Consider the following 12,905-nt stretch of genomic DNA (forward strand, 5'->3'; position numbering starts at 1 on the left):
TCTCCAGGCTATGGGGCATCCGTCCAGATGGCTTCTGGTCACCGACTCGCTCACTCGTATTCCCATCCATCGACGATACCGCAGCAGTAAGTATTCTGTTAAGCATCCCGGACTGTTTATTCCGCTTAAGATAGCTTTCTTAAAAATCTCATCACGTGGTTTTCTTTTTATTACAGCCACATTGTAAATAGTAATTTCAACAGTGGTCAACAAGTGTCCGCCGCGGCGAGGCTTTCGCCACATTCTCCGGCCGGTATACTGCCGGTGTCATTCTCTCATCCGCCATTATCACCACGGGTGGCACAAGTGAGTATAAAAGCATTATTACCGTTAGGAAGGAAGACTAAGGAAACTTCACTCAGTCAGTCCACTCTCAGCTAGTCTTCAAAATATGAGTCGATTTTGCGTTTTCGATTCTTGACGAATGAATGCGCCGTAGGAAAATATTATGAACGTAACTTAACCTTTCTGTGAAGGCAACTTTGTCTGCATAGTTACTGAGTTTCCATTTTGGAACCTTTGGAGGCTGAAACTTTGGAACTTCATTTCTTTTCTGATGCTCTTTATGTTCTTATATCCTGTTTTGCACTACAATAAAATGGCATTGTAATTGTTCTTCTATTTGTCTTTAAACATTATATATACATTAAACATCCAGATTCGTGATTTCTTCAGAAATCAGAGATAAAAATGTTTCTTTCAGAAAGAAAATTCTTTTTTTCTAGCTTTTTTCTTTTTATAGTATCTAATCTAATTACGGCGCATTCACTATGCGCACTACAAAAGTACACAAGCGCTGTGAGGTATCGAGAATCGAAACTAAGCTCGAAACGCAAAATTGGTCCACTTTTATTTATAAAAGTGAAGTCTCTTTAGTATCTTCTTTTTTTATCAACTCAATAAAACAAAAATATTCATACATGTTTTTAGTTTCATTAAGTTATATTATAGAGACTATGATTGCAGACACATAGTGGACCAATGAAAATAACAATGAAATCTCATTGTAATTAGTCATTATGGATCAATAGTACTGTAGAATTGATAGTTCAATATGAGCTTTAGTTAGAATTAATTAAACTTTAATTATCTTATTTGAAAAATAAAAATGTGGAAAAAAGCTTAATAAATGTTTGTGAATAAATTTGCAAGTTAATGCAATGCTTAAAAATGAACTTGAATCATACATTCAATACGTTGAATTTCTATTTGCATTTTATAATACGATATGCATATTGTTCTTTTCTTTATTTTCTGCTTTTCATTTTTTATATTTAACGTATCTTTATTTCTGTGAATATTTTTATACGTTTGCACGATATATGCGTTAGGGCAATTACGGCAACACACCGAGATTATTCAACCAGGTGAATCCGGTGAGGCCGCAACAGCAGGTCACGACGCAACAACTACAGCAGCAACAACAACGATCGATGCCTTCGCCAGGAACGGCAGCCTCCGCCCGGCAATCTCCGTTTCCTGCCGAAGCATTTCCTCCACCGACGTCGCCTACAGCCAGCCAGTTCCCGCCAGGTCCCAATACTGCACCAAATTCATCGGCTCAATATCGAATTCAACGGACTACATCTACTCCTTCTGCTACGACTCAGTTGCCAGGTATGTATTGTTTTTCGTACTAATCGATTGTCGAATTCGAGTGATCATTATATAATCCCCTACTTTAAGGTTAAAAGATAATTAGGATTATTACAATTAAAATAATTAGAATTGGTTTTGAAGAAAAAGAGAAAAGAAAAAGTTTTGCGATCGTATAGGAAACATTGTTTTGAATTTACAACAATGAAAGATGTTTGGGGATAATAAATATTAATTAGAAATATATAAAGAATTAAAAATGTGTATTTTGGTAATTAAATAGAAAATTACTTACTATTATACTACTATTATTTCTTATTTCATTGTTTAGTTGCAATGAAATAATAACAAATATCAGATTTCATATTATGCGATGTCCGAAAATATAATATGACGAATATTATATATTTAGTTGTAAGATTAGAAATATAAGCATCTTCGGAAAGTCGTTTTACCATACCAACGCGTATTTAACTGAATTTGTTTTAGTTGATTTACATACATTGAAAATTTGATAGTTTTTAAAAAAGAATTGCATGACAAAAAGATTTTTGTAGCTATTTTTTATCATATTTTTTATTTGACTATATTTCAAGTATAATTTTTAATATCTGTAAATCGACTTTTCTACAGAGTATTCTGATCAATGTAATGTTATTTAATGTTTAAGTCATAAATCGCGATTATATTTTTTGTCATTTATTAATAAGAGGAAAATTAGATTTACTGCGTGTCTTAAATAGGCGGTTGTATCTATTTTATAATGCGTTTATATATAAACATGTTAATTATTTCGTTTCGTTCGCGGATAGTAGTAGCAAAGAAATTCTTGAATAAGTGCTAGTTTTTACAGAGGCTCGTTCAGCTGATTTTTATAAAAGACAATATGCGATTTAATATACAATTATACGCGCGATAAAAGCTGTGATTGAAATATACGAAAGATTTTATCCCGAAGTCGGTAAGTATATACAGTATGTTAAAAGAAACTCTTGTTTAATCTCTACTAAACTGTGAAAGCCGTGCGTAGATTAGTCGGGTATGTGCATAGACTTTATTAGTATTTTTTATGCCTGTATCTCTCGATGTTGTTCTGTGAATAGATTTCCGTAATATTGTGTCATACGAATTCTCTATATAAAGAAAGCGTAACTCCGAGTAATGTAGTAGATTTTGCATAGTTTGTGATTTAATCTTCTAATTTATGATTGGAGCGATGTGTTATATTAGAGATTGAAACGCTTTCTTAGCTCTATAATAGCTCTATATATATTTTCTGATCTATCTTTCAAGCAAAAAATCTTATTAATTCTGTTTCTTCACTTGCGGAGTTTAGATTTAACAGATTTCTTTTTTTAACATGAGTTTAGCATAATTAGGAGATTTAAAATATTCTAACAAATTGAATGAGATTATACATATTTCATTATATATGGCAGTTAACTTAAAAAAATATATATGTAATGATTTTAAATTCTTCATCATCCAACATTAGACAATATCTATATATTGCAAAACTTTCGACTGTAGTATAATATTGCATAATATTTACTGGCAATTCTTTGCGAATATAAAAGTAACTTTGTCGAGAGATCTACTTACTAACAATTTCAGATATACAATAGTTTTCTTTATTTTGCGTACAACTGTATCTGCTTTTGACTTTCAGCTAGCGGAATCGAAATGCGCTTTCCGGGTGCATTATTCAGCCGGTTTTTTTAATCCGTTAGATATCAGGTGATTTATACGCACTTTTCTATTGTAAATCCTGGTAATCTTGGATCCTAAAATTTTTAAATCGTAATTAGAATATAGGGATAAGAAAAGAGCTTTTTTTTTTGAAAATATAATCGACAATGGGATGATTTGGAAAAAGATATATATCTTACTCTATGCCGACTAGATTTTTGGAAAGAGCAACTTTTTTTACCTCCAAGTATCCATTATGGCCTAAAAATTTTAAACCCAAGTTGTACAAGATTTATATAAGATGAAAAGTGCAAAGAGGTCTCCTGGGATTTAATGTGTTAGTTTATTTAATATATATAGATTTCGATTTTGATATTATATACGTGGCTATATGACGATGAACGCTGGCATGGTACATGAAAGCGAAATAGAAGCGTTTAAATGTCCGGCAAGGCTAACCAAGGACAGCACAACTATACACGATTGGATGTTGCAGGTGGAATCGCGTCGCCGAGACACTACGGAGGAGTGAGTAAGGAACCTCTTCTTTCACCTAGTCATTCACACTCTGCTTGCCCGGCAACACCTACCCATAATCAACACAACGCCACCAATACACAACACTTTACGAGTCAACAACATACCTCTATGTTATACCAACACACCAACGCCAACACTATCAACACGGCAGATATGCAGAACAATCAGTTCTGTTACGATCGGTCGTCAGTACCGCTCTATCCGTCTGGCGGGGAAGCGCAAGATGCCAGGTCACTGCCTTCCGCTAATAACGTCAATCACCAAATCGGTGAGCAGACATTAGACTATTTAATGTCATGTGACTATTCATCATTTTTTTTCTTCAATCGCAATATGCAATATTCACAACCACGAGAGTCACCTCCATCAAATTCGCTCGTATCTCTACCACGTTTCTCATTAAAAGATAAGTGTCGTCGATCATTCTCCCGCAAATGTAATTATAATCTGAATCATCATTACCATCATAATTATCCTTGCCAGCAGCAGTTTTAGTGGATGCAAAGCATGTATTGGGTGTGTGGAAACATGTAAATCTCTCTTTCTCTATCTTTTCCTTTTTCATTTTTTTTTAATAGTTCATTCATCGAGATATTTACGATTATGTATGTATATCGAATATTAGTCCATCTTTTCATTATTTGATAATACTTTTGCTTCAAAAATACTTTTTAATATGCTTTACAATATAGTGAAAAAACTAGTTAATCTACTTCGTATATTGTTTGAGATAAGAAAAAGGAATACTTGAAATTCTATCGTCAAAGGTTAATGTTAGTAATTGATTGATTCTGCTTTTTATATCAGATTTCTAAGGTTGGAAAAACTAAATTTAAATTTAATTTTACAAATGTAATTATATAATTTTTATATCTGTAGAATATCATGTAGTATTACAATATTATGTATTGTAGAATGTATAATAGATTGTGTAAGTTACGTAATTTAATATTATTTAATATTTTTTTAAATAATATTAAATAGTTTTTCTAAATCTAAAGTCTTTTCATAGTGTACATTTGTTAGATATTATTGTCAAAATCATACTTTATTTCTTGTTTGCGGGAATCATTTTTACAAGTGTAAGAACATATGTTAAATGTTGCATGACGCTTTTTTTAAACGTAATTGTAATTTCATTAAGTGTAACTTTTTTATTATTATAATGCTGAATGTAAGTAAGCTGATAATAATTTATCATTTATGTCGCTATCTCGCAGACAAATTATTTATATCGATGTACACTGTGATATATGAACACGATTTCATTGGATTCATAAGATTAAGAAGGCTGTAATTGCACATTTTGAATGTAGAAAATTCTTTGTTGTATTAAATTGATTCTTAGTATATTGTATCAATAATTTACAGTTACATTAAATTCAGTTCTTATTTTTAATCTTAGATCTTCATAATATTAGAAGAACTAACAAGGGAACACAACCAAGTGAATCCCTCTGATTTAAATGAACTTTTAGTATGTTGTTCTATGGACAAAAATAGGAATATTTTTACAAATTTTTTTCTTCGACGATATTCAATCTGAAAAAAAAAAATCAATTTTTTTTTTCAAAAAAAAAGGATCACTTAATGTGTGACTTAGCACGTATAAAAAAGTACGCGTCTTCTATTTTTGTTCATAGAATAACATACTAATAGCTCATTTAAATCGGAGAGATTCACTTGGTTGTATTTCCTTGTAAGTTGTAAGTTAACGTTTTTGTAATTATTATAGAAATTTTTTGGAACTTTATGCAATGTTTCATTTTTTCTTTCCAGAATACGTGTACATGTCTTAAACTACAAAAAATTAAAACAAACTTCTGATTTTGAAATTATGTTATAAATTATGTTATAAAAAGTCGAAAGAATATGCGACCGATGGAAATCGAAATGAATCGTCCATATTGACAAATTGCAGGGATGGAAAAGTTACTTTGTAAAAGCAATTAATTACAGTTTTTTTCTCTCAAAAAGTATTATATATATAAATTAATTATTGTTACAAGTTATTGACTCTGAAAAGTAATTCGTTATAGTTACAGTTACTGAACTTTCAGTTATTTTTAAGTTACTTTTAAGTTTTTTTTTCAAAATTTTCAGCAAAACGAATAACATCGATTAGCTGCGTTAAAAAATGTTATCTGACTGTCTCCGGATATCGTTTTTCTCTTAAACAAGAATGATACATAGGGTCGTCTGAGTAACACAGTTTAAGATAATTAAAGAAAAAGACTTTGAAGAAAAACAACCATTCAGTGATCAGGTGCATTTAGTACAACGTTCACTGAGCGCTCTTGCATTTGATTGGCGTATTCCATTAGATCTAAAAATATAAACCAAACAGATACAAAAGTTTATTGAGCGCTTTAGTTAAATTTTTTTCTTCTGATTGGAATTAATCAAATGTTTCAAAGCATTTGTAGTACCAAGTGAATATTATCGCACACTAAATTGACAAATAAGTTTGAAATATATAAAGTAACTATAAAAGTAATTATTAAATTACTAGTTACTTAAAAGATGTAATTAAATTAAGTTATAGTTACAGATGGAAAAAAAAGTAACGAAGTTAAGTTACAGTTACTAAAAAAAGTAACTCTAATTGTAACTTCGTTACAAATAACGAGTTAATGTAAATGTAAGTAATTTGGGATAGTATAGGTAACTTAGGACAGCATGTATTTTTGTAAATAATAGTAATATTAGGTATGGGAAAAAGTTCGTGGCGTTTCCCGTTAGATGGCATTAAAAAACGCCACGAACTTTTCCCTATACCTAATATCTCTATCCATGAGTCTCTAAAGAAAATTTAAAATTTAAACTTTCATTAATGACTCATGGATGGATTCCTTGTTTAAATTTAACAAAAATACATGCTGTCCTAAGTTACTTACACTGTCCCAAATCACTTACATTTGTGATACTTCCCATCCCTGACAAATAGTGATTCCATAATAATATAGAAGATTTTAACTGTCTAACTTTCTGTGTTTATGAGATCACTTTACTTGCATTTTTTTCTCTTGCTTTACCTTGTCTCTTGTTTGCAACTTGTACTCGCGTGATTTCAAGTTAGATAGTTTTAACGTAGAAAATAGTTTATTTAATTTAAGAAAAATTCATACGTCCCCTAAAAGAGATTTATTTATACTTGTACCACATATATATTACTGCACACTATGTAAAATCCAAGCATCTGTATCATAGTTCACAAAATACGTAATTTGGTATCATTACCTGCACCATTTACGAATATGTGTTATGATTACGATATTATATCTAATTGTAAATCATGTAACGATAACGATGCCATTTGGTCCATCTTGTCATTTTGTGTCAAAATTTTATATATATGACATTTTGAGTTTTATAAGTATTGCTTACAGAAGAATTTATTGTTTACTTTGTAATTCAAAAAAACAGAAAATTTTGAGAAACAAAATTTTATTATTCATGTTATTCCTTTTTAATTCCTTGATTGAATAAAATCATTGCGATTAACGGCATTAAAACGTTGGGTTAGCTTATTATGATTATTAGGAGAGTAACTCAACGTGAATATCGTTACTACATCAAAACTATGGTACACAAAAAAATATAAGCAATAAGACGTGAGCAGTAAGCTAATTAACCTTTTGGATTTGATACTGCTTACATTGTTACTTTATGTCTCTACTTTGATTGACCGATTCGCTTACTTATGTCTTTCTGTCTTACGTTTTTTTGTGTACCGTAGCATTTAATTAACTTTATTTGTGCATAACTGCAGACATCTTTGTGTTGATACTATCAAAGATGTCAACAGAATTGTACTATATTATACCATATTATAATTATATATCGCGATAGAAATTAAGAAATGTATAATCGAATTCCCTACAGCGAATTTGGTTGGCAATGCGCATTAGTGCAAATTAAAACCGTCACAAATCGACATAAAGATGTGTGATTATATGTATATTAAACCGCAAAATCTCTAGTACATTTCATTATGCTTTGGTAAATTATTGGTGAACTATTTAATCTTTCGATATTTGCATTACACTTTTACATTTAGATTAGATTAGTATGCAACGATTTTTATATGCACCAGTGCACACTAGTACGTCTAACCGAATTCGTTAATTTCAACTCATTGAGATCAAGCAAATTCTCTATTCTTAACTTTCCCTTCTGTTCTTATATTACAATATGCGTAGAATGAAAATGGACTTGTTCAGCGTAGCGAAAATTAAGTTGCTCTAATAACCAAAGCTAATTTAAGGAGATCCTAAAATCGTCTGTTTTACCGATTAAATGCAATAATTTTCATAGAACGGTATTGCATATTATTTACATTTATAGATATTAATTTTATTATTTGGCAATTCTTCAAAATTATAGCACCAATACGTGCCTGTAACATGAATTTATGTTGAGAACGAGAAAAAATTTTAAACTTAGGATCTTTTTTTATCATTTTTTGATCCCAAATAACGCTTCAAGCTGTTAAATCGAAACAACATTTACTTAATATAAAACTTCTACAAACTGTACTTACAAAATTAAAACTTATAAACTAATAGAAGAAACAACGTCGAGTTCTTGGAATTTATTTAAACATTTAATTCTATATGATATCGTTCTATCAAAATTTATGTATATATGTGCGTGCGATATTGATATAATAATGCGTAAAGATGGAGAATGTATCGATGTGTCATTATCGGTAAAACAACGATGTTATTGTTTTCAGTTTAGGATTCCCAAAGGTAAGATTACTGCTGCTGTACAATCAGAGTTTCGATTGACTGACGTTGCAGCCACGTTCTATTCGTGTCTCCTAATCTCATTTGCCATTTTCATTTTATGTATGAGTGGTAAATGCGAAATAATGGGAGAACATTATAAGAGAAATGTGTTAGTCTCGATAGTGAAGATGGGGGAAGATCGAGATTAAAATAGTTCGACTGTACACATTTTCGTGGTACACAAAATAGTTATCATGATTAAATAAAAATATCATAGCATAAGCTTGCATTAAAATTTTAAGAATGTTACTAATAAGGTACTTCCAGGAAATGGAATATTTCATAAAAAATATTTTATAAAAAACAATATTCTGCTTCGCATAAGTGCGACAAAGCACTGAAAGTGGCAAATGTGACATCGGATTTATTATGTTATCTTAATCATTCTCTCATCTCTCGGGGAGGGAGGATCACACATCTTATATTCATTTATGTAATATAACCTCACAATGTAAAAAGATAAATTCAGACACCGCTTATCTCTACGTGCTGTGGAAACATTTACTAACAATGAAGCCTCTTTCGTGTACAGTGCATCGAGCTTTCGTGATTAATATTTTTATATATTTTGCGCATTTTTTTTCTATCAACCCCATCAATCTGTCATTGTATGCACCACTTATTTTATAAAAAATTGAAATTTCGCTAATAAATAAATGGATAAAATAGCTGGGACTTGTCGTGTACTTTCTCTTCAGATCAATAACATTTTTTAAGTTCATTAATTATATAAAAGAATATAAAACTTTTTAATCTTTGATTTATCATATAAAGATATCTAAAAAATTTGAAAGTTTTAAGTAAGATTGGAATACGGAATTTTTGGCATCTTCTGTAGACTGTTTATTTTATGGCTTACGATTTGGACATTTCTGGTTACTTCTGTAAAGCCTTATGTCCTAGAAATCGATCCGAGATTTTGAACAGAAAAAGAATTAACAAATCACATTTTTTTCACATGACCAATGCGATTGGTCAATTCTTTATCCGAAATTTCTTTATTCGAAATCTAAAGCTTTATACAGAAACAATTTCTAGACTCTTCTTTTAAAATTGCCTAATGTCTTTTACATGTTTTTTTTCGGAAAGTTTCTTTTCAATGTCATTTTAAACCTGAGAATAAAAGGAATCCATACGATGTGTACTACCTGAGGAAGGATGATGACTTTCACATCTCTTTACTCTTTAAAAAGAATGTGAAAAGGTCACCATTCTGCTCCTTAAAATAGTACACTATTTTCACTATTTTGCAATAAAACTTACTAATAGAATCTCTTTCATATATCTAGAAGAGATATCTAGAAATTAATGAAAAATGTCACGATATTTGAACTCTTTATTTTTCTATTTAAAATTCTGAAGATTTAAAAATAGTATTTTCTATGAATAAGACGGAATTAAGTCTAAAAGAAAAATAAATAGAAGAAAACTATAGAACGATGCAAAAATTATTTCTTTTCTATTTATTGGCTATAGAAATTTTTGAAGAATTTGAGAATTATTTCTTATTAGTGATTATTTTTTATCATATGTGTGACATAATTTACAAGCTGAGCATAATTATTCTTTATTGTTTGAATCCTTTAAATGATAAAGAATAGATGCACATACTTTTAAATTATCGTCATTTTCACTTTTTATATTTTTAAAATCTTGTGAAATACTGGAATTAATTATCAAAATATTTAGTATTGATGATTAACGTAATAGAGAGAAAGTACATGTATGAAGCATTTTTTTATGTTTTATTGCAGAACAAACAGAATTATCGCTATTTTTAATTGAATTGGATTTATGTCAAGATGTATTTTAATTTTTATTTGTCAAAATATTGTTGCAGAACAATGTTTGTTGTGTCACAAATGCAGTATTCTGCATTATACGGACATAATAAATTAAACCATACGTGCACACACATGGTACACGAATAACGCACCAATTGGAAAATGAAAATTGTGACATACAAAGGAAATACTGCACACGTTGCAGGAACGTTTTTTTTCATAAAGATTATTCTTGTTATAGGTAACGCCAGCACCTCGGAATTTGTGCGGCAAGAATTAAGGGCGATTGTTGGCGCGCGAACGCAACAACAACAGCAGCAGCAGCAACAGAGAGTGCCCAACAATCTACAGAATAATCTTTCTGGTCAAGTTTCTCAGGACGATCTTGAAGCACTTGGTCTGACATTCGAAATGCCTTCTGCAGGTATGTGCACTGGGTTGTAGAATCTTCGTTTGCTGCTTTCCGAACTTCGAATTTCGAAATCACATAGAGATGGTTATTCAATAAATGATTAGCTACAAATATGCTTACAAAACTGGGATAAGGGATCTATCGCAACTGTTTGGAACTGTTCGGAACTATTCGGAACTATTCGGAACTGTTCGGAACGATTCGATTCTTTTTTTTTTATTATAACAGGTCCCTTATCAGTAAAATTATGTTTTCTTATAATATTAATTTTTTTCTCTACTTTTTTTAACGCAATGATAATTGTGCATTGCCCAGAACTGGAATGCAGAGTAATTGAATCAAATGAAGACTTTTACGCAACGCATATTTTATCGGTTTAGCACCGCGCTTTTGATAGATCGGTTATGTAAGTTAATATATTAATATATTATATATACGGTATGTTTCCAAGTTACGCATAAAACGCATGATGTATTGTTTTATATTTCTTTATTATTTGGTGAACAACAAGGATAAATGCGTTTCATGTGTAATTAAGAACGCACCTATAGACATAATTTTATTACTATCGTTACGAATTTATTGAAGATAAAGTAAGTGTAAGGTATACACAAAGTTATTTAATTTCAAAATGCAAGATTTTGTGATATTCTTTCAGCATACACGAATCAAAATCGATCGTACGAAGATGATTTGATTTTAATAAGTTTAATTTTGTCTGCATTTCTATATAGAGAGGCATTGCTTTTCCTCCTTCGAATTTTCTCAGACTTTATTCATACAATCCCAATGTTAACTCCGATCCCCACATATTAATTTTTCATACGATGTTTCATGAGCGAGTACTGTGAAAAAGTATTACAAGCATTATAGTTTCCCCTCGTAGATCACGCACATTTTTCTAGATTCGTCATCGCACGCGATTACTGTTACAATTACACTGATTTACAATGCATCTCCTGAGGCCCCGTGTGTTTCTCCGTGAAATCTACATAAGAAATTTCAAATATACATAACGAAAACCCAAACTCTTCCAAGGTAGTTTCGAATGCAGAAAATGTTACGAGTAAAATTTTACTTTTTACATTATAATATTATAATACATTATAAAAAAAAAAAAAAATATTGAATGTGAATTTCTCGTCGTGATTTGATTGGAGTGAACGTTAAGTTATTTGTATAATTTCTGAAATCTTTTACGAGAGAGACAAAAGCGAGTCCTCGGTCGATCGAGATTCGTATGAATCTATATCGATGTACAGGCTGAAGCACGCGCGATCGCTATGCGTAATCTCCCGCTTCTTGTAAGAAGAGGCATAATACTTTAGTTCTACAAAGATTGTGGTAACACCTACTGTTACGATGTCCTAACTAGGTGAGGCTGTGGTTAGCGATGGCCCCGCCAAGATCTGGGGGAGCGCCGGAAGTGCCCCCTCGTCCTCCAGGGTAAGAACCCCATTCCGACAATATATAATTACTTTTACGTATTTTTTAAAATTTGATTTTGTTATGCTATGTCTTCCCTCTATACGCTTGGCTTCAGAACTGATTGTGCACGAAATATGTTTAATGATCTCTCTCTATTTGCGCACTGAGCGTAAAACTTGTATGGGGTTACTTACTTTTTTTAAATTTACATCGCTCTACAAATGCATGCGAAGTCGTCGTTCGACGATTATTGTCTCGGCATTGTCGTTACAGTACTCGCACGTGACGATAATTCTTTCGAATTTTCCGCAATAGCCGTATAGTTGGAGATTCAACTCTTGTGTATGCTAAAGTAGAAACGTGTCCTGAAAATTATAGTTGAAGAAGACTTGAGAGAGATAGCATTTATTTGATGAATTTCTACTCTTTTAAATTAGGGATTGGCTTTATAGTTGTAGAATTTTTTTATTCCTACTTCTTTTTCTTTTTACTACTATTTATTTCTATTTTATTTTTAGTTTAAAAAGGGAAAATAAAAATATGTCTTTACTTATTATTTTTATTTATATTTATACTTTTTATTTCTTATATTTTATTTCTTATATTTTTTACACATAGTAAGTATTATTATATATATTTTTTGTTTAATATACGAGTTAATGT

General features: G+C 30.8%; 1 protein-coding gene across 1 annotated transcript in view; it reads left to right on the top strand.

Moving 5' to 3' along the window:
- Positions 1-12,905, top strand: part of LOC108693720 (nuclear receptor coactivator 2-like) — a 63,409-nt gene that overhangs the window by 47,024 nt on the left and 3,480 nt on the right. The window contains exons 15-20 of the mRNA XM_018202809.1: positions 1-86; positions 177-306; positions 1,332-1,617; positions 3,782-4,093; positions 10,644-10,826; positions 12,190-12,260. The exon at positions 1-86 is cut by the window's left edge and continues 16 nt beyond it. Coding sequence (XP_018058298.1) covers positions 1-86; positions 177-306; positions 1,332-1,617; positions 3,782-4,093; positions 10,644-10,826; positions 12,190-12,260 — 1,068 coding nt within the window. The remainder of the gene's footprint in view (positions 87-176; positions 307-1,331; positions 1,618-3,781; positions 4,094-10,643; positions 10,827-12,189; positions 12,261-12,905) is intronic.

Source organism: Atta colombica, unplaced genomic scaffold (assembly GCF_001594045.1).
Source record: "Atta colombica isolate Treedump-2 unplaced genomic scaffold, Acol1.0 scaffold96, whole genome shotgun sequence".
NCBI lineage: Eukaryota > Metazoa > Arthropoda > Insecta > Hymenoptera > Formicidae > Atta > Atta colombica.